General features: G+C 34.7%; 3 protein-coding genes across 3 annotated transcripts; 2 read left to right on the top strand and 1 right to left on the bottom strand.

The window, feature by feature from the left end:
* Nucleotides 1-810: 810 nt before the first annotated feature.
* Nucleotides 811-7,587, top strand: LOC101244022 (probable ADP-ribosylation factor GTPase-activating protein AGD9). The gene is made up of 7 exons (XM_004245848.5): nucleotides 811-1,178; nucleotides 1,346-1,464; nucleotides 3,706-4,159; nucleotides 4,245-4,511; nucleotides 5,408-5,530; nucleotides 6,917-7,015; nucleotides 7,106-7,587. The coding sequence occupies exons 1-7, from the start codon at nucleotides 1,110-1,112 to the stop codon at nucleotides 7,211-7,213; spliced, it is 1,239 nt and encodes a 412-aa protein (XP_004245896.1). The 5' UTR covers nucleotides 811-1,109; the 3' UTR covers nucleotides 7,214-7,587.
* A 721-nt stretch (nucleotides 7,588-8,308) lies between these two features.
* LOC101244309 (ubiquitin carboxyl-terminal hydrolase 20) lies at nucleotides 8,309-12,920 on the top strand. The gene is made up of 8 exons (XM_004245849.5): nucleotides 8,309-9,197; nucleotides 9,303-9,423; nucleotides 9,668-9,778; nucleotides 10,223-10,392; nucleotides 10,523-10,861; nucleotides 11,284-11,406; nucleotides 11,651-12,194; nucleotides 12,283-12,920. The coding sequence occupies exons 1-8, from the start codon at nucleotides 8,778-8,780 to the stop codon at nucleotides 12,597-12,599; spliced, it is 2,145 nt and encodes a 714-aa protein (XP_004245897.1). The 5' UTR covers nucleotides 8,309-8,777; the 3' UTR covers nucleotides 12,600-12,920.
* Nucleotides 12,921-15,926: 3,006 nt separating this feature from the next.
* On the bottom strand, nucleotides 15,927-23,310 carry LOC101244606 (glycine-rich cell wall structural protein 1.8-like). The gene is made up of 2 exons (XM_069288564.1): nucleotides 22,434-23,310; nucleotides 15,927-17,306 (listed from the first exon to the last, which is right to left on the bottom strand). Exons 1-2 carry the CDS (start codon nucleotides 23,206-23,208, stop codon nucleotides 16,153-16,155), a joined length of 1,929 nt encoding a protein of 642 aa, XP_069144665.1. The 5' UTR covers nucleotides 23,209-23,310; the 3' UTR covers nucleotides 15,927-16,152.
* Between the last annotated feature and the right edge of the window lie 2,801 nt (nucleotides 23,311-26,111).

Raw genomic sequence — 26,111 nt, 5'->3', positions numbered from 1 at the left:
AATTAAACGATGTTTTATGCTAAAAATGATACTTTAAGGATGTAGTTTAAGTTCTGGGGCATAGTTGAAGGATGTTTTTGGCCAAAAACTCCTATTTACCCACTTTTTTTTTTATAGTTGTTAATAAATATTTCTCCATTTTGACAAATTAAAAAAAAACAATTCTTTTTACCTATTATACCCTCAATTAAATGATCAATTACTTTGAAAAATATAAAAATTTTCATCCACTTCATAAATAATCTACGTCATTAAATATTTTCTTAATAACTATGTCAATTTATAAGTGAACAAGTAAAAAGGGACGGAGGGAGTATTAAATAACATTACTTGTTTTTTTCATCCGATGCTCGAAGTTCATATTGAAGCTTCGATTAAATTCAAATCACGCAGATATTCTCCACGTGAAACATTTTCACCAGTATAACACAACTTATATTGGTTAGTTATATTTTTTTAAAAAAAACAAACATAAAAGAGAACTAGTTACTAATTAATTTTATATTAAATTTTACAGAAATTTGATGGTAAAAAGATGAAAATAAGTATTTGATAGAACTTTTGATGAAGTGATTGACAATGGATGAATTATTTTGAATTCACTGATAATTACCACTAATAGTTATACTTTATTCAAAATACAAGAAAAATTAGATGTAATTATTTCTTCATGTAAAACCAACCAAATGTAATTTTGTGTAAATTAATTTGGCTAATTATTTTTAAATTTTAATTTATCAAAATCATTTTTTTACCTCGTAAGGATAAAAATTACATTTGTATAAATATATTTTTTAAAACGCTACTTATGCAATAAGTTGTTGTTGTTGCAACAATAGTTTAGCCAGAATTTATTTTCAAATAATCAAAGGACCAAATTAGATTTTTCCAAAAAACAAATCACAAAAATTGGTAAAAATACCCTTTTAATAGAATTTTTACATTTATATTTTGCAGATTAGCGGTTTTACATATATTCCTCTATCACTGCTTTGTTGCACCATTTCTGTACGTTCCCTAAAGAGGCGATTCGCGTCGTTTTTCTCTCTATCATTGCCACCGTTTATCCTTTTCATCGGAACTTCTTAGAATCATCTATTTCTACAGCCATGGCTTCCGAGAACTTCAGCGACAAAAACGCTGTTTTTCGGAAGCTCAAATCCAAGCCTGAAAACAAGGTTAGTGTTTTAATTTTATTTTTTTGGAACTTTTTTTTTATTATTTACTTGATATTTGTTTGATTACATAAAGATTTTTGAGATCTGTTGTAGATCCGTTATTTTGATCGAGTAATTTTGCTCTTCTGTATGATTTTATTCAAAATTTGTTGTTTTTTCCTTGTTAGATGTGCTTCGATTGCAATGCTAAGAATCCTACTTGGGCATCCGTGACGTATGGGATCTTCTTGTGTATTGATTGCTCGGCAGTCCATCGCAGTCTCGGCGTTCACATCAGTTTCGTTAGGTATTTTTTTTTTCGTTTTGAACTATTGTTTTGGCTTAATGAGTTGATGTTTGCTTGGCTCTTGTTTGATGTGGCACCTGTATGGTTTAATATGGCTGGTTTTTGAGTAATAACATGTTAAGAGCTATGACTTTGGTGTTAGGTAGACACTGGTGAATGCATTCTGTGTTGAATGGCAAGTAACATTCACTCACTTAAATGAAGATATCTGTGGTTTTTGATAGATATGAATTTCTCTTATTGTTCAATGTTTCAATTTATGTTCAGAAATATTGTAAGATGACAGATTTTGTTGAATGGTAGTGAGTATACTTATGCATCTAGTTAGTTTCTCATTGAAGCAAAGCCTTACATGGACCAGAACAAATTGGTCAAAGCCAATAGGCAGCTACCAACCTTATAAGTTTCTTATTCTATTTCACTCCCACGGGTTTCGGTTTATTTCCATTTTAGTTGGACAAGGATAAAAGGAAAAAAAAGAGAATGAGGAAAGTGGAACATGAGGATGGGTTTTAGGAGCAAATTACAGGATATGCCATGGATAGTCACACGGCTTATTGATAGTTTAATAGAAGTTGAGGCTGATAATTGGTAAGGGGGAAGGTTATTGGAGATGGGGTCATGGGGAAAACAATTTAGACCAAGATGTGTGGAAGAAGAAAGGGAACAGGGAGGTTATTGCTCCATGATTTTCTGGAAAGTAAATCACTGGATGACATTCTACCCCTAAAACTTCTTATTATGCACAGTCAAGAATAAATGGTAATATATTAGACTAATAAGGACAATGTCTGGAGTACTTTGAAGATATGGGGGGGGGGGGGTGGAATCCCTCAAATTCTGGAATGCTATACCCCAAGCTATCTGGTGGACTGTCTGAGAAGGAAGGAACAACAGAATCTTTGAAGGCATTGGCGAACATACTTAGCCGTAAGTAAGAACTTTACCTTTGCTAGTGTTTAGGGTGCAAATTGATATTTCTATGTGATTCAGATTTCTTGTAGACATGAGAGAGGAATTGCAACAACTCGTAAGTTGTAATACAACTAAATTTTGACGCTCTAGCTTGGTGCTTATTCAATTGTAATACAATACCTTTATGTTTTCTCAAAATGGACCCTGGTTCCTTTTGTGGTGAAGTTAAAAACTGTAAGAGCATAAAGTTAGAAGAAAATAAATGATGTTATAACGCAAAGTGAAGAAGAAAATGTAGTGTCTCCCAGAGAGTACATCCAAAATAGTCGGGGAAACTTGTAATGTTTCAATATGATCTTTGCTTTTTTTTGCATTTTTTCTTAAATAACTGCGCAAAGTTGGTGCTCCTTCTCATTCCCACAATTCCTTCCATACACAACTCTTTCTACATGTGAACTACTGTTGTGGGTACTGTTGTGGGACTTGCGGTTACTCGCCTGTGCAGATTATGATGTGTCCACGGGGAATAAAATATTGAGTATATTTGCTGTCTTGTTGGGATTACTTGAAAAGCAAGCAGTGAGTGATGTGGAAAGGAGATGTCAATTCATTTCCTTCTTTTCGGATTTATTACTATTATTTTTTTTGATGACACTGGATTTATTACTATTATTAGTATATATATATATATATATATGTTTTTTTTTTAACATATTTTTATTTACTGTGATGATGATACAATTCTTAAATGAAGATTCATATAGCCAGTACCAACTTTTTTAGGACTGAGGTGTAGTAGTAGTAGTAGTTGTTGATAACCGTGGTGTCTAAACCCACAGTTCACCCTTCGGCTTAGTTGCGCGGACTCTTCACTTATGATACCTCACCCGTGATTCTCCAAAAATACACTACTTTTGGCGAATCCGACATGCACCCATTGATGTTTTGGAAGAGTTTGAGCAACATAGCGCTTCGGGGTGGCCCAGTGGTTTGCTAGCCATTGCATAAGAGCGAGAGTTTTACCTTGTGCGCACCCAAAGGGTAGTGGCTGCGGGTTTCCCTTGTCGTATAAAAAAAGACCCAACTGTCAATTCATGCCATTGGTCATCCTTTGTTAATGAAAGAGAAGAGAGAGTAGATTAGCGGTTAGTATTCTAGTTTGGTGGTTAAAATGATGGTGGCAGTATGATAGGCTTTTTTTCTTTACTATATTACGGTTGGGGAGTAGGGGTTGATGTATTCAAACAAGAGTAATTGTAATCTTCTGTTGTTGCTTCGTCATATTATTATTTCTATTTCCATTTACTGAGAAGTTGAGTCTTGCAGATCAACAAATTTAGATTCGTGGTCTCCAGAGCAGTTAAAAATGATGTACTTTGGTGGAAATAACCGTGCTCAAGTTTTTTTCAAGCAGCATGGATGGAACGATGGAGGCAAGACTGACTCCAAGTATACCTCAAGGGCTGCTGACTTGTATAGGCAGTTACTCTCAAAAGAAGTTGCTAAAAGTACTGCAGAGGAAGCAGCTTTGCAAGCAGCTTTGCCAGCAGCTTTGCCAGCATCTCCTGTTGCTTCTCAGGCTGCACAGGCTACTAATGTATTTCCGGATATTAAGACTAGTGAACCTCCAAAAGAAACGTCTTCGTTGAAAGACGAAAAAACCGAGGTTATTGCTTCACCTAAAGCCTCTCAAGCTGTTACCACCTTTCTTAAGAAACCTACAGTTGCGAAGAAAGCTGGGAAATCTGGAGGACTTGGAGCTCGCAAACTTACTAAAAAGGTACATATTAGACTTACTACAGTTGCGAAGATGCTTGTTCTAGTGATTTTTGGTTTCCAATCTATTGACCCTTCACCATGTACAGTCTAGTGAAAGTCTTTATGAGCAAAAGCCTGAAGAACCGCCTGTTCAAGTTCCCTCCTCCAATGCTGCAAGTAATGCACCAACTGTAGGTTCATCATTTGCGTCTCGTTTTGAGTACACAGACAATGTCCAACCCACAGAGACGAGTTCTGGAGGCTCTCGCGTTCTTAACCATGTGGCCCCTCCAAAGTCCACCAGTTTTTTTTCAGATTATGGGATGGATAGTGGTTTCACAAAGAAGACGAGTTCCAATTCTTCAAAAGCTCAAGTGAGTTCTTATCCTAGCTTTATTTTCCTTGATCATCCAGGATTTTGTTAAAGCTGATTCAGTGAAATTTGTCATGTATGTTGTTTATTTTCCAAGTTTAATGGAAGGAGAAAGGTGGACATTATTGCGGTGTCTCTGACTGTCTCTATTGTAACAAGCATTCAAAATATTGAGATGTTGGTCTGATGTTCCCTGTTACGGAGCTGACTGCGTCAAATTTTTTTTGCTCTATCCAGAACCGACTTGAGACAATTCAAGCAAGTTTTATGCAGTAAACCCTCCCCCCCCACCACCACACACACACACACACAAAGGGAATTATTTGTGAGCAACTTAAAACTGATATGGCTTTGTGTTTCTTCTCATTTTTTGATTGACTAATTATTCAGAAATTGGTGAAATGCCCTGGATCGTTAACAAGTAATGCCCTGTTCTGTTGGAGCTTTGGATGCTTCTTTAGCTATTATTTTTATTTATGAGATTCCCAAGTGCTCTGGAGTATACTTGGACCACTGACCTTCCCACCAGTTTCCTTGGCTAAATTTCTGGGTGACTATCTATATAGAAATTAGTGTATATCTCGCTTTTTGGAAAAGCAAGCAAGGATCAAAATTCATCCTAAACTCTTGGTACCTCAATTTTCTAGTGTTTGTTTACTTGTTAAGCCATTTTGGGTATTCCTAGACTGCCTAGAAGTAGGTTCTTGCTCCTCTTTCTGCATCATATGTTTCTTTTTGTGATTATGTTCCTTTTCTCCCCAGTCCTTCTGCTCCTGACAGATCAGTTGTTTACTTCTGATGTTTATGTGACAAAAAGTTTCTCCTTTCTGCCTCTTGATCTTTATCCAGTGCTATTAATATGTTTTATCTTATGTGTTTGCGTTATACTCTAATCAGATTGAGGAAACTGATGAAGCAAGGAAAAAGTTTACTAATGCCAAATCCATTTCATCTGCTCAATTCTTTGGTGATCAGAGTAAAGCTGCAATGGAAGCCTCAGTTTCTCTTCAGAAATACTCGGTATGGTTGTTATAACACACCTCCTCCCAGTTTACTTGGCTTATTTTGACCATCTATTAGAGTGATACTGGACTTTACTATGACAGTGTAACTAACAATAGAGTAGACATTAATAAACAGGACAGAATTGATATAAACCAATTAAATTTGATGTTCCAAAAGACCAAAGAAGTCAGAATTATATTTTAATCATCAATATAGGTATAGTTTAGTAAATTTGGGACAAGGGAAGTAAAATAATATTCCCTTATATAGGTATACCTACTGCTTTAGTTAGCATTGAATCCTTGAATTGCCTCTAATCCTTTATTTAACATCTCATTAGTGTTTTCAGATTCTTCTCCGTTCCTAATTATTAAAAACCTCCTGGAAAAGTGAAATGAAATTCTTTTGGTAAGGCAAGAAAGTCGCCCAAGGAAAGTAGAAGTCAATGCACACTAATCGAATCGTTGGGGTTGGATGAATGTGCAAATTACCCTTTTCCCTTCTCCTTTCTAAAGCAAAAATGGGTGTCGTCATTTTGATCGTACTTGCAGAGTAGAGAGGGTGTTTCCGATAGAGCATCAACTCAGAAAGAGAAGTTATTTGAAGCAGGAGTGTAAGAAAAATATGATAACGAAACATCAAGATACAAAGAAAACGAAGCAACAGATGAATATTATTAATAATTATGTCTTAGGAACCGAAGATAAAAAAAAATTACTTCACATACTCAAACTCCTGCTTAAGGGACTTCCTTATAAGTTATTAACTACTCAATTCAATAAGAGAGATATAAAAGGCCTAAACATGATTTAATTGATCCTCTTCCTATTGAAAGTCATTTCAGAGACTTCATTTAAAAAAAAATCAACCACTTCAGGGACTTCTGAGGTCCAACTTTTGGTAGGAGTTGAAGAGGTTTGAAACTATTACCTTTTCTCTTCCAACAAGCCTTTCACAAATCATATAACAGACAAGTTGTAAAGATAATGCATCTATAATGACTCAAAAATAGTGGAGCTCTCTAGTGTACTGCTAAAATATTCAACCCCTAGATTCTTCTAGTAACTGCTCAGTGGCTGAGTTTATTTTAGCGGATTCAGCTATTATTATAATAATCAATAATCCATATGTTTGGTGCAAGTTTATAACAGTATGCTATAATTAGGCTATTAACTATTACTGTAGTTTGTCTGATGATTTTGAATGTAAGTCTGATGATTTTGAATGTGCTTACGATGCATAATTGACGAAGTTGGCTTTTGGTGTCTATCTTTTAAAACAAGACTGAAGACTGTATCTGATAGTAAAGCTGATGTTTCACTGCTACATGAAGTTTATCTGAAAACTGAAGTACCAAACTCAGGTTCTAAAACATATTTCTTTTCTCTTTGTTATTCATAGGGTTCAAGCGCCATTTCTAGTGCTGACCTTTTTGGTCAAGATGATGGGGCAGCTTATGAAATAAGTGCCGGCGATTTAATAAATAGGATCTCTTTCCAGGTATAGTGAAAATTTTGATACGCAATGCTTTGCGTTTCACCAGTTTCTATATGAAGGTGTTGAATGGATTTTCATTACCAATACTTCCAGGCACAACAGGATATGTCGTCTATCAAAAATATTGCTGGAGAAACTGGGAAGAAGCTGTCCTCCTTAGCATCCAATTTGATATCTGATCTTCAAGATAGAATCCTGTGAGGAGAGACTTTTGTGTGTTATAAATGAAATGAAGATGACAGTATCTAAATATTGCTTGTAGAGGTGAAAAAAGTACGACATTCTTTCAGAAGAAGTAGAGTTTTAAGGCTCTTGAGGACTTTGGTGTCTAGTTCTATAGCGCGCTTAAAGATACGTCTTTCCAAATTTCCTATTGTAATGTGTTTTTTTGTTTGTCTTTCACTCTTTTACTTGCCTTAAAGCTCATAGATGTTTGTGAGTCGAATATTTTGCTCTGTATTATGTGCTCTTGCTAGAGTTGAAATACAAATCACCGACTTGTAATCTAGCAATAACTGTTCTCTTTGTTGTGCCCACGATTTGAAATGTATTAGTTCTAAAACTTGCCTCGTAAATTATACTTCCAAGTTACTCAAAAGTTGAAGATTAAACAAGCTTTCTTCTATTAAAGAGCGCTAGGAACAATATAATAAGATAAAACTTTCTTCTTTCAAGTATGTTCGTGTGAATAATATAGCTTCCCATCTTCTATTTATACGATTACATAGAGGCAGACAAAGAGAAGGTCATAAACACGATTAGGGGGAAAGATCATGGAGGAGGTGGGAGATGTAGCATTAAGAATTTGAAGTCATGGCAGAAGTGGAACATATACTGATATGAGTAGTGGGGAGTTTTTTTAGTGGACATCCAGATAATAATAATTTTCATAATAATAGTAACATCTTTTAATTAAATAATAGGATAAATTAACGTCTCACGAGGATCAATTTGGTTTGTAGGCGGATTCAGAATTCTTGATTTATGGGTATACACTTCTTTTAATATAAAATTACAATTACTCACATAGTATAAATCCATGATTATCTGCATTCGATGTTCAATGAAAAAAAAAGAAGATTAATATTACCATTTAAAAAACGAACACTGTTTTTGAAGATTTAAAATTTCTTAAAAATAAGAAAAGTGATTGGAGAAATTCATAAACCGTAAAAGAAATGCTTCAAACTTGCCGCTAAACCAAAGTACGAGATTTGTTTACGAGGTGCTGAACGCTTAATATAGTCAATTTTTAAAAAAATTATTATATATATAAACAATTTTATGCCAAAGTTCATGAATGAACGGTACGTGAATCCGCACTTGATTTGTAGACAAAATTACTCTGTGATTATAATCCAGGAATTCCAATTCTTAAACTACTTTGTTCTATATCCAGATAAAATAATATGATAAGTTTTTTCTTTTAATTAAATAAAACTCATACATATTTGGTGAGTTTTTGGTAATTGTTTTTAACACTTGCGCGCTGTATATACATTTGGCTCATTCGTAACTGAAAAACACTCTTGAAAAAATCCAAAATGGCGGCTGATTTTCCCTCCCATTTCAAAACTCTCCATTAATCTGAATAATTCCTCTAGATTTCACTTCCCAATTTTCCCTCAATTTTCATATTCAACCTTTTCCCTCTTCTTCCCCTTTCCCTCCATTCTTCAAAACCTTTAAACTTTGCTAAAACTCCCCAAATTCAAAACCCTAGAAAACCAATTTCAGCTTTCTTTCTTCCTCCAAGTCAACTTCAATGGAAGCGCTTTGCTCAGAAACCCTAGAAACCGGTTCAAAACCGGTTGATTTTGCAAATTCTGACGAAACCCTAGATATGTCTTCTCCGATTTCTGCTGATCAGAATCTACCGAATACTGAAAATTCAGCCGGTTTCAATGAATCGGAGGAGTTATGTATGGAGGAAGAGGAATTGGATGCGTCACCTGTTCGCACATATTCTGCTCCATATTATTGCTCCCGTTGGGGTCAACCTTGGGGTAAAGTCACCGACTCCAAGCCTTTGGATTCACAACTCACTGATGCTGAGCCCAAGGATGAGCCATCGCCTTTCGATTGGACGGATGGCTCTTCGGAAAATACAGTTGAAACTAAGAAATTGGTGACAGTTGAGTCTCAGTGGAATTCGTATAGAGACGAGGAACCTAAGTTTATACAGGTATTAGTCTTCTAGCTTCATGAATTGCTCTATTTTTTTTTACTGTAGGGTATATGTTAAATGAGATTTTGGTACTTCTGTTGATTTTTTTGGGATTTTTATCAGGGTGCAGGGCTTGCTAATTTAGGCAATACGTGCTTTCTAAACGCGGTTTTACAATCGTTCATGCACACAGTACCTCTGATTCAGGGCCTTAAGTCGATTGATCATGCCACACCATGTAATGGTAAGAACTAACCTCTCTGCTCCATTTTGTATATCTCTATTACCATTAATAAAAAGTTTTGACTGGATAGATTTATAAATTTTATTTTTGAAAAATTGAATGGTTCGATCCTTGTACTCAAATCACTTTAAGTTATAGTTAGTGTGTGTGGTCAGATTAATCTTGTTTGGTGGAGAAAATATCATCTTTATTTCTCTTTCTATTCTCGAAGTTGATTAGCAATATGTCTATGAAACAATTGCAGGTTACCTGAACGGGTTCTGTGTAATTTGTGCTCTGAGAAAGCTTATTGATGCTTCGCTGTTTTCTGAGGCTGGTGTAGTCTCTCCCTGGAAATTTGTTAACAACTTGAACTGTATCCTTTCAAATTTATTGTGATATTTGAGTAAGCTCCTTTAAATGTGTAATTTTGATCCCTTTGCTAGTAAATGTTCATAGTTATTACCGACATGTTATGATAAATGTGTGTGTTTTACTTCATATCTGATGGTAAAATAGTTCTAATAATTGTTCAACTATAGTATACTTTCATTGTGAAGTGATTAAAATACATATTTCAATTAATTAAAGGTTAAATGTGCTTAAGTCAAATATCACAAGTATCAAAATTTATAATTTACCAATAACCGTGGAGAAAGTGTTGCTTATTATCTTTTTAAATTAGTTATTTACCAGTTTCAACTTTCAAGATTCTATCAAGACATGCCAGCTAGGTAAGAAGGTTGTATAAATTTATTGCTTTGCTTGCAAATCTGTAGCTGTTGTTTCACTGTCATCCTTAACTTTGTGTAAAAAACAGATTTTTCTTCTACTTTCCATCGGTTCCAACAGGAAGATGCTCATGAGTTTCTACAGTGTTTCCTGGATAAACTTGAAAGATGTTATGATGATTCAAAATCAAAAGACTGCCAAACTTTAGAGACTGACAACATTGTGAAGCAGGCTTTTGGAGGTCGTTTAGTTAGCAAAGTAAGAATCAAACACTTGTCATTTTTTTATGCCTTGTATTTTGTCATTGCATTTGCACATATGCTATGATTTTCATTCTTAAATAAAAATGTGGAACTAATACTTTACAAATGCCTTTCTGAAATTGCAGTTGCGGTGTTGTAATTGTGGCCATTGTTCTGACACATATGAGACTCTAATAGATCTGAGTTTAGAGATTGAAGATGTCGACAGTGTGGACACAGCTCTAGAGTCATTCACAAAGGTTGAGAAAATTGAGGACTCTGAAACAAAATTCACATGTGAAAAATGTAAGGAGCAAGTCTCCATTGAGAAGCAACTTGTACTTGATAAGGCTCCTACAGTAGCGGCCCTTCATTTAAAGAGATTCAAAACCGATGGTTCTCTTGTTGAGAAGATTGACAAATATGTTTCGTTTCCTCTTGAATTGGACTTGCATGCTTATGCTGATAACAGCCAAACTGATAATGTGAGTTCGTTTTGCTCCTCTGAGTCTATGTTAGTAACTAGTGTTGCAGAGGTTTTTTTAGTTTCAGGAGATGGAAGATATGAAATAAAGTGAAAATTTTCTGGTAGAGAACACGATGAAGAGTAATTACTATTGCTTAGAAGAGTAATAGTTTTTACTTTTCCTGTGTAAGTTCTAGTAGCTGCAGGTTCTGGGATTCTTACAATGTAGTTTTGGTAAAAAATTTGCTAGTAGCTCTACGACTTGTATATGTGTAATGTGTGTAAATTTTTCTCCTTTGTTTATGTTAGATATGATATGGGGTCTAAGCATGGTTTAATACTGTATACAGAATTTCACTTAATTACTATTTAAGATCTTTTTTGTTATTTGCTGAATCTTTGAAACTGGTAATAATTTTGAATTTTCCTTCTCATGTACAGGTAGAAATGAAGTATGATCTTTATGCAGTTATAGTGCATATAGGATTTTCATACTGTTCTGGGCACTATTACAGCTTCATTCGTTCTGCTCCTAATGAATGGTATAAATTTGATGACTCAAAGGTATTTACTACAAACAAAGTTCTCTTATTCTTTTTTATGGTTTGGTGTGGGATTAGTCAGTTTTTTCAGGTTCCCTAATAGTTTTTGGATTTCGAACTTTGTAACCATCTGGATTTTGTACCGAATTAAACATCATTTCGTCTTTGTGTATTTTTTAATTCGGTATTCTGCAGTTCCCCAAGAAAAAAGGGGGCAAAACTAGCATTTATGATGCACTGATTTTATATTTGTTTTAACTTGATAGGTTGTTCGTGTTCGAGAAGATTATGTTTTATCACAGGAAGCATATGTTCTATTTTATGCAAAGAGGGGCACTGCTTGGTTTTCAGATTTTATTGAAGGGCAAAAGCCTTTTATAGATCCGTCCATACTGAGTACTTCTCCCAAATCAGTTTTAGAGAATACAGATGCTGTCTGTGTTCCTTCTCCGCTTCTGCCAAATGCCCAGGCTTTTGGTGTCAAAGAATCCAATGGTGCTGCAAATGAGTCATCTCCCAGTTCTCTCAACAAGGTTCACGATAGTGATGGAAAGGAAAATGTGCAGATGATGTCTACTCCTACACCACCACTAGGTGCAAGCAATATTCTGGTTTCCAAGTCACGTGAAGTGGGTAAAGTGTCTTCACCTTCAGTACTCAAAGATTTGTCTAAACCAGTTTCTAGTGTTTCAGTACTCAAAGAAAACAGCAGTACTCTGACCCCTGGTTCTACCAGCAGAACTTTATATATCACACCCGACACACCGCCTAGATCTCCAAGCCCAGAGATATACAGAGAAGATCCCCCAGGTATCTTCCTTTTCTATGTTATTGTCAACTTTGTTGCTTATAGTGAATATAGAGAAGCTGATGCTAAATCATTGGTTTTCATCTGCAGATAACGATTACCATATTCCTCGTGGTCATCTAAGAATGGTAGGCCAGGTTTCTTGCAAAAAGCAACTGCAGAAAGACGATGTAGAGCAGGACATGGAAAGAAAGCAGGCGTGCTTTCTGATAAAGAAAAACATGCCTGGGTCTAGAGGCCAGCAATTACTAGCTGCTATGCAGGGCTTGCGCAGTGAAGGTTCTGCTAAAAAGAGGAGGAGAAGAATGGAAGTATCTCCAACTAGAGACGACAGTAATTCCACCAGTCGCCGAAGGTCTAGCATTGGCTCTACGATGCGTCCTGTAATGGCTGGCAGCATGAGATAAGTTATGAGAAAATACTAGTAGTTTGTTAATGGAAATGCTGATACCAAGCTCTAGGCATCTTGTGTCCTCCAACAAACATGGCGTTCAGCTGTTTTGTTGTTCATATTTCAGAGTTCCATTGTATAGTGCAGAGTAAAGATTTTATATTATATTCTCATTGTTGAGAATTATAATTACTCGCATATACCTAAGAACTTGGAGAGCTTTTATAGTATGAATTTTTTATTATATACGCCGAATTTTAGTGCATAGTAAATACCAGTGCTTTTATTCATTGTCTAAAGAAAACGTTTGGATTGAAGCATCTTCAATCATCACAAACCATGCAACTTTGTTTGGCTTCATTATATTTTGTTTTTCTACATCCTAGGTTACATAAATTCTTTTTCTGGTTAATATCGAACAAATTATTTTCAGCTCCTCAAAATTTATGCTATATATAGGTGTCTGAAATGCCTTAAGCAAATCCCTTCTTTTCTCCTTCACAAATAATTATATCTCCCCATTTCACTTCAAATATATTACTATATTGAGATTATGTCTGGTGATAAAGAAGAGAACAATTTTTTCAAGAGAACACCAGAACAAGATTTCAACTTTCAAGATGTTCCCAAACATGTACTTATAGTGATGAATGCATTGAAAGAATTCTCCATTGAATCACTTGAATGGCCACTCAAAAATGTTGCCTTGAAATCATGTTGCAGTGTTACCATTATTGGCATAACGCCTTGGCTAAATATTCCTCGTATATATACTTCTATGTTTAATCATTTCGATACTCCTCACGTTATTAAATTGACGAGTCATGGACTAATTTAATTTTATCACCTAGACCAATCAATATATACTTGTGTTCTTAATTTTACAGTCTCCGCCAAGACATGGTCGGACATCTGGAGCGTGGATTTTCAAGAAGTTACAATGATTAGAGAGAGAAGTGATCAATGGAGAAGTACTGATTATGCTAAATATCACAAAGTTCAATATCTAATTGATCTTTGTGAAAAATATGGGGTATTTACTTTAACTCTCTTAAATAATAATCATATAGAATCTTGTTTAAATGATTTCTTCTTCAATAAATTAACCCAAGCTTAATTATTTTCTAATTTATCAAAATTAATTTAGGTAGAACCAAAAATCAGAACAGAGATGGGCCATCCACTGAAATCTCTCGTGGTTGATTTAATCACTACCCTCCAACCAACTCTAGTAGTATTCGACAGGTATTATTCCCTCTTTCATTATGGTACCTTCCCTTTTAATTGAGAGAAGGACTCGGAATTGACTCCCCTCGATTCGAGATCCGAAAGAAGGGTATAGAGTTTATCCAAGGAATGCTCTCCCATGGCGGTACGCGGATTCTCGAGATAGATCTTTGCCGGGGGAGATTGGTGCCCCTTGAGGTATGCCCTTCCGGTGGGTTGTTCCTTTATCTGTCTTTTCCATCCAGTGCCCGCACTGCGTCAGAAAATCTTCGTCTTCGATCTCTCTTGGGCGAAACGGGGGATATCTCGATCGGGGGAGAGAACGGGGAAATACCATATGACCCAATATATCTGACAAGTCGCACTATATGTCAACCCAAGATCAACTTGACTCTTATATTAAAAATAAATATTTCATTTTACATTTTCTATTTAATAACGAGGCAAGAAAAATGTATGTTAACTAGCTAACTTATTTTTAGGTTATGGACTCCACTTGTTATATTAGGAATATATTGCTATTACACGTGAGATGCTGATGATACAAATATTTTTTACACTATCGATATCGCAGGCACCATGACAAAAAGAATATTGAATACTATGCAGAGAAAGTACCAATATATGATATGGTATTAATAAACGAAGATGGAGAAGTGGATATGATGATCAAAGCAAAGTCTCAGAAAAATACCAAATCCCCTGTACCTTCATCAATGGTCACAAAACCTATGATTTCTGGACATATTATTAATTTTTTCAAGCCAAATTGCGTCAAAACTTGAAAAGTTCCAGAAAAAAATGACCATTTTGCTGTCTTACAAAAATATAAATAAGCTATTAAGAAATTAAATAATGTTATTTTACTCCATCCTTTGTAAACAGCAAAAAAATTTAAAGAAAGCAGCATCTTCAAGAGTCAATATTACTAGCACTTCTGCTATTATATATATATATATATATATTAAAATAAGTTTGATTATGTTTCTCTCATTTCTTTCTTTTCGTGATTTTATCATGGAAAAAAGGATAAATATACTTCCGAACTAGTGTAAATAGTATGCGGATACCCTCCGTTATCCTTAAGGGACATAGGCTTTAGTTTTTGGACGGCAGGGCACCAATATTCCTAAAGTATGACAAAGAGTATTTATATACCATTTATGATAATTCAAGGGTATATTTATTCTTTATCCTTTTATTATAAATAGATCTTTGTTAACTTAACATTGAACTTCAGCATTAGAGCCAATAGATGTTAAACAACTTTAATTTACTGTGATGGTGTTGAGAAACGATTGATTCCCTGGAAAATTAACTAAATACTACTCCCTTCATTCATTTTATTTGTCATATTTTGCTTCATGATAATCGATTTGACTTATATAATTTTTGAGCTAAATTGATTAGATTAATCTAATATTATAAATTTAAATTTAAATGTTGGAAAATCATATGATAATGCTATAAGTTGCAATCTTTGTCACATTAATATGATAAAAGATTATATCTTAAAACATTATAGCTAAAAGCGAACGAAAGATGAACTAACAAATTAAGGATGCAACCTGCAAAGAAGTGCCGTCTGTTTCATGAACTTGCAAAGTATTTTTTCCAGATAGAAAAACAAGGTATCAATTAACTCCTATGTACATAGCTAATGAAAATAGGTTGAAGATCAGTTTTTTTTAGGAGCTTTAGCTTTACTATATGTGAAAAAAGTTAGTGCACTTTCTGACTATGATAAGAAGAATGGAGAGTTTGATAGCTTCACCATACTCATTGCGTTTATAATATGTGCTCACACTCATCTAAGCCACCTACTAGGGGACCAATTCTTTCCCAATAACAATAAGATCATCAAAATTTCATTTGCATTTTATTGGTTAAGGGTGTCATGTACAGACGTCACTATACATACAATTATAGGTAAATATTACATTCTTTAACGCTATTTATATGTGCTTCTAAAACTTGTATAAATATTGGATCTTAACAACAATTAATTAATATTAGTAAAAATTTTAGCATTAATTTGTTATATATATTTATTGTTGTTAAAATTTATTTTTATTGTAGTGCGACTTGAAGTGGCCAATATATCAGTAATCTACAATTTCGATGATGAAAATTTCAATTGATTCTTATATACTTTTAATATCAATACATATGAAGTTACATTAAGGATAACAACAGAAGTACATATATATAGTAATTAACTCTACTTCATTAGTAGTGTAGTACAGTACTAATGGGATTGCATGCATGCATGCATTAAGTCCATACTTCAACTGGAGGAGCATTTGTTGTTATTTTCTTTTATAGTACAAAGTTATGAAAGTTCAAGGAATGTAGCCACCATGGCCACCTCCTCCACCACTTCCACCACCTCCACCGCCACCACCAGCATGTCCACCTCCATAAGCTCCTCCTGCGCCACCACCTGCACCTCCACCGCCTCCGTATCCACCACCACCAGCTTCTCCTGAACCATAGCCTCCTCCACTACCTCCTCCATGACCACCTCCCCCTCCATATCCACTACCAGGTAAACCCCCTGCTCCTCCATAACCACCACCACTTCCTCCCCCTTCTCCACCTCCATAACCACCTCCTGGAACCCCTCCTGCACCATATCCACCACCACTACCACTTCCACCTCCACCTCCACCACCATATGCACCTCCACCATATCCACCACCACTACCACTACCACCTCCTCCTCCACCACCATATGCACCTCCATGTTCTACACCTCCACCATATCCACCACCACTTCCTGTTCCTCCTCCTCCTCCACCACCATATGCACCTTCATGTTCTGCACCTCCACCGTATCCACCACCACTTCCTGTTCCTCCTCCACCACCACCACCATATGCACCTCCATGTTCTGCCCCTCCACCATATCCACCACCACTTCCTGTTCCTCCTCCACCACCACCACCATATCCACCTCCATGTTCTGCCCCTCCACCATATCCACCACCACTCCCTGTTCCTCCTCCACCTCCACCACCATATGCACCTCCATGCTCTACCCCTCCACCATATCCACCACCACTTCCTGTTCCTCCTCCTCCACCACCACCATATCCACCTCCATGTTCTACCCCTCCACCATATCCACCGCCACTTCCTGTTCCTCCTCCACCACCACCACCATATCCACCTCCATGTTCTGCACCTCCACCATATCCACCACCACTTCCTGTTCCTCCTCCACCTCCATATCCTATATCATGATCACCACCACCACCGTAACCCGCTCCTCCACCATGTCCACCACCACCACCTCCTCCATATCCTCCTCCAGGTGCATAACCACCACTACCTCCACCACTACCACCACCTTCGCCACCACCACCACCATATCCACCATGATTAACTACACCTTCATAACCACCACCACCACCTCCAGAACCTCCACCCCCACCACCTCCATATCCTCCAGATCCACCTCCCCCATAACCGCCTCCGGAACCACCACCATGCCCTGCACCATAGCCAATGTTGCCACCCACATTGTACCCAGGACCTCCCTCTAGATTGAGGAGAGCTCTAGAAGAAGCATAACATATAGTTACACTAACTAACATAAATAAAAACACAATAGAAACCTTATGATTAGCCATTGAAGAATGTTTTGTGAATCCCACAATTTTGGTTTTGACATGTAAACAATTACACCTCTATATATAGACATTCCCCCAACAAGCATGTTGTGGTTGGGTAATGGTCCAAAAGCGTGTCAATGAGCAAAGAGTGGTTGAAGCACATGCAACAACAAATTTTTGATTCCCCCACTATCGCAATATCCACAAAAATACACAACAAAAGTGTAATAAAGAGAACTAGGATGAAAATGATATACTTACTCTTTCAATTTATTCGTCTTATTTTAGTTTGAAATAGAATTTTTAAAAAATATTAACTTCTGAATTTTTATAATTTTGAATTAAACATGTAATGTAATGTAGAAAGTTAAAGTTATATTTAATTTTTTTAAGTCAGTAAAAAAAAGAAAGAAGTTGGATAAACAGAAACTATTACTTATCGCACTAGCTAGTAGACTACAGTAGTGTGCTTTTGCTGGCATCCACAACTTTGATTATCACTGCCATCAACACTCCAATGCACATGAAGTTAGTAATCCAATTCAAACTGTTATAAATCTTTTACTAAATACAAATTTGTCCTTTTTAATTTGAAATGATCATGCTTGATCAGACACAAAGATTAACAAAATAATTTTTTAATAAGATGCAATCAAAATAAGTTCAAATTAGAATAAAAAAAATTTTTGATTTTGTTTTTAAATGTTTGTATAGAAATTTGAGCTAAATTATTTTTATTGCCAGTTTGCCACTAATTAGATTATCTCTACTAACCCATTCATGTGATGTACTTACCTTTTGTTATTAGTGCATTTTGCAACACCCATTGAAAGGATAAAAGTAGCAAGTGGTTGAAAGATTTACATGTCTCCCTCAATCATTTAAAATGTACTAATGTTCCAATTAAATAATATGAGAAAATTTAATTTGCATAATTTCTGAATATTTAAATCCATCAAATTAGATTTGATTGTTTCACCTTTTTTAGTGAGAAGCCATATCTTCGAATTCGACATTATAAAATTTGATCAACAATCTTAAAATTAAAGAGCCTAACAAGAACCAAGCATGCCCAAATAGTTTATGAATCTTTTATAAATTGATCGGGTAGGCATACTTCTGTTTTATTTCGATAGTCATATACAAAATCCGATAATAACAAATTGAGAGTGTAATTTTTTGCACCAAAATAATCTATAGAGACGATTTTTTTTTTAAAAAAGTAAAAATTAATTAAAGGGACGAATCTTCCACTTGCTCTTTTGAGGTTTTAACCAAATTAAGCCATTATATAAAGTTATTTACCAAAATAATATATTTTTCTAAAATTTTACAGAACTAGTATAAACGTATTCCACAGTAACGTTTTAGGATATATTTTATTTTTTAAAAGTTGATGGCGTCAGATTGATATACGTTACTCACAGTAACATTTTACTCCTAAAACGTTACTCATAGTAACGTTTTAGGAGTAAAACGTTACTGAATATAATGTTTTAGGAGTAAAACGCTACTTACAATAACGTATATCAACCTAATGCTGTTATTTTTTTAAAAAAAAATATACCCTAAAACGTTACCGTGAAATACGTTTATACTAGTTTTGTAAAATTTTAGAAAAATGTATTACTTTGGTAAATTATTTTATATAATGGCTTAGTTTGGTTAAAAATTCTGCTCGATCTTTTCTTTCTTTTGTTTATGATAAGTTTAATTAATGGAGTATATTTTTTTCTCTTTTCACTTGTAGTACCGTTTATGTGAGGTAGTTTAAAAGTCTAAGAAAGAAAGGAAAATTTTAAAATTTATGATCCACAATAAATAACGATAAAAATTTGTGTGACTATAAATAATTTCATTAAAGATAAAATAAACATTTTGAAGTCAAATTATTACTCTAAATAAAAATGTGTCACCTCCTTCACCTGCACCAGATCCACCACCATGTGTTCCACCATCACTGACTCCACTACCTCCACCGGATTATCCACCTCCTAGTGCCCCTTCGGCACCATATCCGTTGATACCATTTGTTAGGATCAAAATAAGCAGGTGCAACACGGAAACTAGTATAACAAATCTTGAAAGACCGGAAGCTAGCACAACAAATCTTGAAAGACCATGAGTAAGAATACAAACGAGCAATAAAAGAGAAAGAGATTTAACGTGGTTCGATCAATCGACCTACGTCCATAAAGGAGATTAGCAGTCCACTATAACAAAATATAGAGAGAAACAAACTCAACCAATTCACTCGAAATACAGGAGATACACAAAATTCTCCACCATAACCACAATTCTAAAAATTTTAGAACTACATTGTGAATGTTAATGAAGTTAGAAGGAACAAACTTATATTTATAGATTCTTAAAACCTTTTCTACCAGAAAAGAACTAATCAAAATATTAAAACCATTTTTTAAAAGGAAAATCAATTTATGGTAAGAAATCAGGGCAAATAAATTCAACACCACCTTTGGCATTACACTTTAACCAGCATAACCACCATGATGACCAAACTACAGCTCCACTTCCACCACCTCCACCAGCATAGACTAATGAGGGGTTCTAGCAGCTGAACACATACTGTACTCAATAAAATAAAGAAAACTATGTTAAAACATGTAGTGGTTAGTGCTGGAGCTAGAATTTTTAATAAGGCGGTTCAAAATCTGAACAACTAAACACACAAGCTAATCGAATGGGGTTCAACATCTACTATATATACATAAAAAAATAATTTTAACAATGCATAAATAATAATATTTTCCTCCAAAGGGGGTTCGCATGACCTCCTACTAGAAGGGTTGGCTCCACCCTTGGTAGTACTACTTTTCGCCATTGGACTTGCTAGATAGTTGAATATGAATATTGCATGGATTCATTAACGCTATTTATAGATGTTCCCAATGATAAGAAAAACGCTTCTATGCCACTAACACATTTAAAGACCTAAGTATCACACCGAACTTCAAAATGATTGTATTGGAAACAAAGGGAAAGGAAGACAAACTCTAAAATGATGCTCTCTCAATTTCAATTTAGGTGAGACTTTTCGTTTTTCGAGAGTTAAATAGTTTAAATTTGACAAAAAATTTAGGCATGAAATCTTCAAAAAAAAATTGAAAAGAAAATTATATATTTATAAAACTATAAGTCACAATAATTGATAACTCAAAATATTTAAAAGACAATAAAGAATTTATAATTAAAAGATAGACTTATTTGAATCTAAAAATTCAAAAAGTACCGGGGCCACGGAGGGAGTAGTTTAATTTGCACTAATAGAGTGTATGCTTTTGCTGGCATCCACAGATACTTGATCATCAGTTTACACCCTAATGCGTCTATCGTAAGTCCTAATCATCATGATGAATTTCAGAAGTCTATAAAATACAAAACGTTTTCACACTCTCAGGGAATGCAGGTGATTTACATGATCTTCAGCTAACTCATATTTGTATTTAATATTTTCAGTATAGTTCAAGCTATTAGTAACCAATCAAATGCAACATTATCCGTTAGTTGTCATTAGAAACTTTGCTAAAGCCTAAATTCAAGCCAAATTTTTAAATTTTGAATTTGCCTCCGACGCAACTTAATTCCGGGAAGCGTTTCTTACTTTTTTTTGTGTGTTTTTGTGCTTGTAGAAGATTATACAAGTGCAAGTATTTTAGTTACATAGAAATTCACTGAGCTTTTAGTTTAATTATAGAGAAATTAGATTGTCCAACTATTTTTTCTAACAAAAAATGAACTGAACTAAATTTTGTACAGTAAGGTTTTGACTAAACTAAATCATTGTATAAAGTAATACACCAAAATAATATGTTTTTATAAAATTTTAAGAAATTAATATAACCGTATTTCAATGTTTTAGGGTATATTTTATTTTTTAAAAGTTGACGACATTAGATTGATATACGTTAATCAAAATAACGTTTTAGGAGTAAAACGTTACTCATAATAACGTTTTAGAAGTAAAACGTTACTCAAAATAACGTTTTAGGAGTAAAACGTTACTTAAAGTAACGTATATCAACCTAACACTGTTAACTTTTAAAAAATGAAATATATCCTAAAACGTTAATACGTTTATACTAGTTTTATAAAATTTTAGAAAAATATATTATTTTAATAAATTATTTTATATAATAACTTAGTTGTGATTTCTTTCTATCTATTTTACTATTAGTGGATAAAATTATCTTATATTTATTGGTAAAAAATGATAGATATCTCAATAGAATAAATTGAATAACAAAGTAAGCACTCTGCTTTTGTGCTGCTCAACACATTTAGCAGATTGTGGAGCAAATTATTTTACTTTGTTTTGCGTAATGTGCTTCGTAGATTTAAGGATAGGTTGTAATACAACCGTTGTATTATGGTTTTTTGACCTCATAGCAGCAAGAAAATATCTTTTCTATCGAGACACATATATTTATACATTTCAAACACAATTTTTAACTTACTTAAGGAGGAGTTCTTATAACTCATAAATGTGATAGACATATAGTAGATGACTTAATAGAGATAATTAATAAAGCATGCATGCAATGTCTGGAGAACGTATGCAGGAATTTGCCAAGCCATTTTCTTATATTAAATGCACCAAACATATTGTGCAAGACATCATTGTTTAGATATCTTTCTTACATTAGAATTTAAAAAACATATAGCTTTAAGAGCTGCAACAATATTAATTTGCTTTCATGCAATAAATCTCTTATCACAATTTGATCATGTTATTTTTTAATAATATTGTAGATAAGAATAGGAAATCATATAGTGTTTGCAAATTGTGAAGAGAACAAGATTTCAAGGAGCATAGCCACCACCACCACCATGTCCGGATCCAGCCCCTTCACCACTACCATATCCACTTGCATGTCCACCACCTTCACTGCCCGCATACGCTCCTCCACCACCGGATCCACCACCACCACCGCCACCATATCCTCCTGATCCATGAGATCCTCCTGCACCACCACCAGCACCTTCACCACCTCCGTATCCACCTCCTGATGCTCCACCAGCTCCTCCTGATGATGCTGAACCACCTCCACCGCCACCTCCGTGGCCACCTCCACCGCTTTGTGCTCCACCAGCACCGTATCCACCACCGCTTCCACCTCCTTCACCTGAACCATGTGCTCCACCAGCAGTTGCTCCACCACCACCGGCTCCACCTCCACTGCCACCACCACCGCCATATCCTCCTGCACCTCCATGTGCTCCGCCTGCACCACCACCGGCACCTTCACCACCTCCATATCCACCACCTGATGCTCCTCCCGATGCTGAACCACCTCCACCACCCCCACCATGACCACCTCCACCACCATATCCACCACTTGGCGCCCCACCAGCACCGTATCCACCACCACTTCCACCTCCTTCACCTGCACCATGTTCTCCACCAGCAGCAGCTCCACCGCTACCGCCACCGCTACCTCCACCACCTCCACTTGCATAACCACCTCCTGGTGCCCCTCCGGCACCATATCCGCTTCCACCACCTTCACCGCTACCACTTCCACCAGCATAACCACCATGTTCACCAGCTACAGCTCCACCTCCACCTCCACCAGAACCTCCTCCACCGCCACCGGCATAGACACCAACCTTTGCCCCAACACCAACATCAAGACCAATTAGGGTTCTTGCAGCTGAGCATATTCCTATACTCAACAAAACAAAGAAAACTATATTAAAAGACCTACTACTCTTCGCCATTGGAATAACAATTGAATATATTTCACAACTTATAGAATGCATGAAAGGAAGGTTATTTATAGTTTTTTTTGCAAGGATAAGAAAAGCGCGTTTAAGCAAAAAGCGCTTTAAATAAAAGAGTGATATAATTCACTAACACTATATCACTTGTTTGGTTACTTTCATTTCATTTCAATTCTCAATTCCTGGCTAGTGTGCTTCTACTGTCTCCCATATTCCATATCAAATGTAACATATGACGGCCCTACATATACAGTGGTTGGAGCGAGAAATTTTTTAAAGGGTGTCCAAAAATAGCAACTTATTATATTAAGGGTGTTCAAAATAAGTTATTTAATTATTTCATATATCATTTTTTTCATTTTTTTTTAACGCGGGTACAAATAGTGTGTGCTATTGCAGAAACCAAGGAAAAAAACACTAAGCTACACTACACTTCTTGGGTTATTAACCTAATTAAGTTACTCTCTCCGTTTAAAAAAGGATGATCTAGTTTGACTTGAAATTGAGTTTAGAAAAGAAAGAAGATTTTTTAATTTTGTGATTCTAAATTAAAGTTATGTCAAATGTATCAAAGTGCCCTTTAATCTTGTGGTCTTAAACATGACACGTGGAAAGTTAAAGTTAAATTATTGCCAAAAAAGAAAAGGGATCATCTTTTTGAGACATACTAAAAAAGAAATAAAGACATTATTTTTGAAACACAAGGAGTATTAGTTTCAAGGTTTTACCTGGTGTGTGTGCTATTGTAAACTTATTGTTAATTTTTTGAATTTTTTTTAGCATGGTTGAATTCTACATGCTAATGTGAAAGTAATTAAGCATTAATTGATCAACTAGATTTTTTTTAAAATCTGGTATATTAGCTTAATTCAGGTTTTGCTAACACAGATCTGTAAATCTCAACATAAGGGATTAAATTATGAGGTTTGTCCTGTTTGAGATTAAACAATAAATCTCGATTGATTTGATTACAAGGATTAGCACATAGTTGAGAGAAAATTAGTATCATTGAAAATAAAATATGAGATATTGGAATGATTACGATTACATTACATCCACTAGAACAAATTTGTGCATTTTAGATGGTATCCACAATCATATTTAATAAATAATACTAATACATATCAATTCAATTAATTAATTCCACATGCATGCAGGGTAATTATAATTATTTATTTTCGATGCGCTCATTATGTAGAAAATGATCACCAATTAGTGCAGAAAACCAAAGAAAAAAAACTAATCGTACTAATAATACGAGAAGAAGCATATATTATATTTGAGAAATAAGTATCGATTAACTCTGTGCAAAATAGTGCAGTAGATGTAAGAGTTATCCGAAATGATTGGTCGTATGACAGTTAATCATTGTACTGTTCAACCTAATCAGGGTTTACATGTAAATTTATCGTTGTTAAAGAGTCCTACGCCAGATAAATCTTTTTATATAATTTTGGACAAATTTTTTCGAGTAAACTAACTTTTAGAGCGGAGTTAGACTCACAATCTATTCTTTTAAGTATCTTATAAAGCCAAGTATGAACAAAGACTTGAAATAATTTGGAAATAACAAGAATTCTCGACCTCTTTCCTTAGCTGAGAGAGAGGGAGCTCACTCTCAACATGCAAGCATATCTCGTTGAATCAGTCTTTTTAGCAACATCAATTATAAAGTAAATCGAACCCTCCTATCAGATAGAAGCTTTTAAAAGGTGGCTAGTTTGCATTGGGGCTAAGGCAAAATATATACAAATATTGAACTGCCATAAATCATTTAGAACCTCAGTTTCTAAAATAGAATAACAGCACTGTTGTGTCATTTTGACACTTTTAACTTACATGGCATAGAAAGTGTAATACACTCGCTAGTTGCGCTTGAAAAGCATATTAAATCAATTTTTAATTATTAATTTTTTCAACATTTTCAACCACCATTTCTCCATGCTTAACTTCATCCATGGTGATTCTTTCTTGGAGGAATTTAATGTTTGCATATAGGAGTGAGATTTGAGTTTTTTTCACGCCTGTTCCTTCATTGGCCTTCAGAGTTTATTTTTCTGTTAATATTTTTTTTCAGTTAATTTTGATGATTTTAATTTAATTTAACTGCTTTGTTATTGATGTGATTTTTTTTCCCTAGTTAATTTCCAATTTCTTACAGATATTATAAATAGCGGACTGTTTATGTACAAGTAGACCAAGGGGCAGGTGGTGTTTCTACAAAATGGATATTTAAAGAAGACAATAAGAAGGCTGAAAAAAAAAACCCAATCAGTTAAATCTTTTTCTTTTTATTATGTGGGCAAAATGTCATGTATCACCAATTTATTGGCTACTTTTTTATTTTCTCAAAATTGATTATTTTAGTATTATTTTGGACACAAAATGATAAGTGTTATCATTTAGTTTGATATTTTACACGTTATTAATAAGTATAACATATTTACATTATATATTTTTATTGATGGTGTAAAAAAGTGTCAAAATAACATACTGAAATCTGACATTAGGTGTCTAAATCTAGTTAAAATATCTAAGTAAACATTAATGTTAAGTTTACAAGGTGCTACCAATGAATTTGGCCTTTCTAATAACTTAAAATCTACTAATTCAAAATGGTTAATATTTCAAACTCATCCACTTTAAATTGGGGTAAACTCTATGTAGCTACCGGACATAGAATGTGCATGTCAACAAACAATGACTAATTTCAACACTCATCATGCATATTATAACTTTATATACCTTTTATTATACAAACAAGAGAATCACTTAGTGTGAACAATATTTGATACCATGTGGTCCTTTTAATCCCTCAACTTCATTGAATTGAAATGTTGTTATATTTTAGGGGCAATATTAGAATTTCCTTTTTCATTTGTATGACATCAAAATGAGATCATATTTATATCTAGATTAGGATACTTATAATTAGTTATATC

This window comes from Solanum lycopersicum, chromosome 8, assembly GCF_036512215.1.
Source record: "Solanum lycopersicum chromosome 8, SLM_r2.1".
Taxonomy (NCBI): Eukaryota; Viridiplantae; Streptophyta; class Magnoliopsida; order Solanales; family Solanaceae; genus Solanum; species Solanum lycopersicum.
This window is presented reverse-complemented; position numbering and strand designations above follow the sequence as displayed.

Coding starts and splice junctions, on each gene's coding strand:
- LOC101244022 (XM_004245848.5), top strand. CDS start 1,110: ATGGCTTCCGAGAACTTCAGCGACAAAAACGCTGTTTTTCGGAAGCTC. Junction 4,160..4,244: donor CTCGCAAACTTACTAAAAAG/GTACATATTAGA, acceptor CACCATGTACAG/TCTAGTGAAAGTCTTTATGA. Junction 4,512..5,407: donor CCAATTCTTCAAAAGCTCAA/GTGAGTTCTTAT, acceptor TACTCTAATCAG/ATTGAGGAAACTGATGAAGC.
- LOC101244309 (XM_004245849.5), top strand. CDS start 8,778: ATGGAAGCGCTTTGCTCAGAAACCCTAGAAACCGGTTCAAAACCGGTT. Junction 11,407..11,650: donor ATAAATTTGATGACTCAAAG/GTATTTACTACA, acceptor TTAACTTGATAG/GTTGTTCGTGTTCGAGAAGA. Junction 12,195..12,282: donor ATACAGAGAAGATCCCCCAG/GTATCTTCCTTT, acceptor TTTCATCTGCAG/ATAACGATTACCATATTCCT.
- LOC101244606 (XM_069288564.1), bottom strand. CDS start 23,208: ATGCATTCTATAAGTTGTGAAATATATTCAATTGTTATTCCAATGGCG. Junction 17,307..22,433: donor AGGAGGTGGATACGGAGGTG/GTGAAGGTGCTG, acceptor GCTATGGTGCAG/GGCATGGTGGTGGTTCCGGA.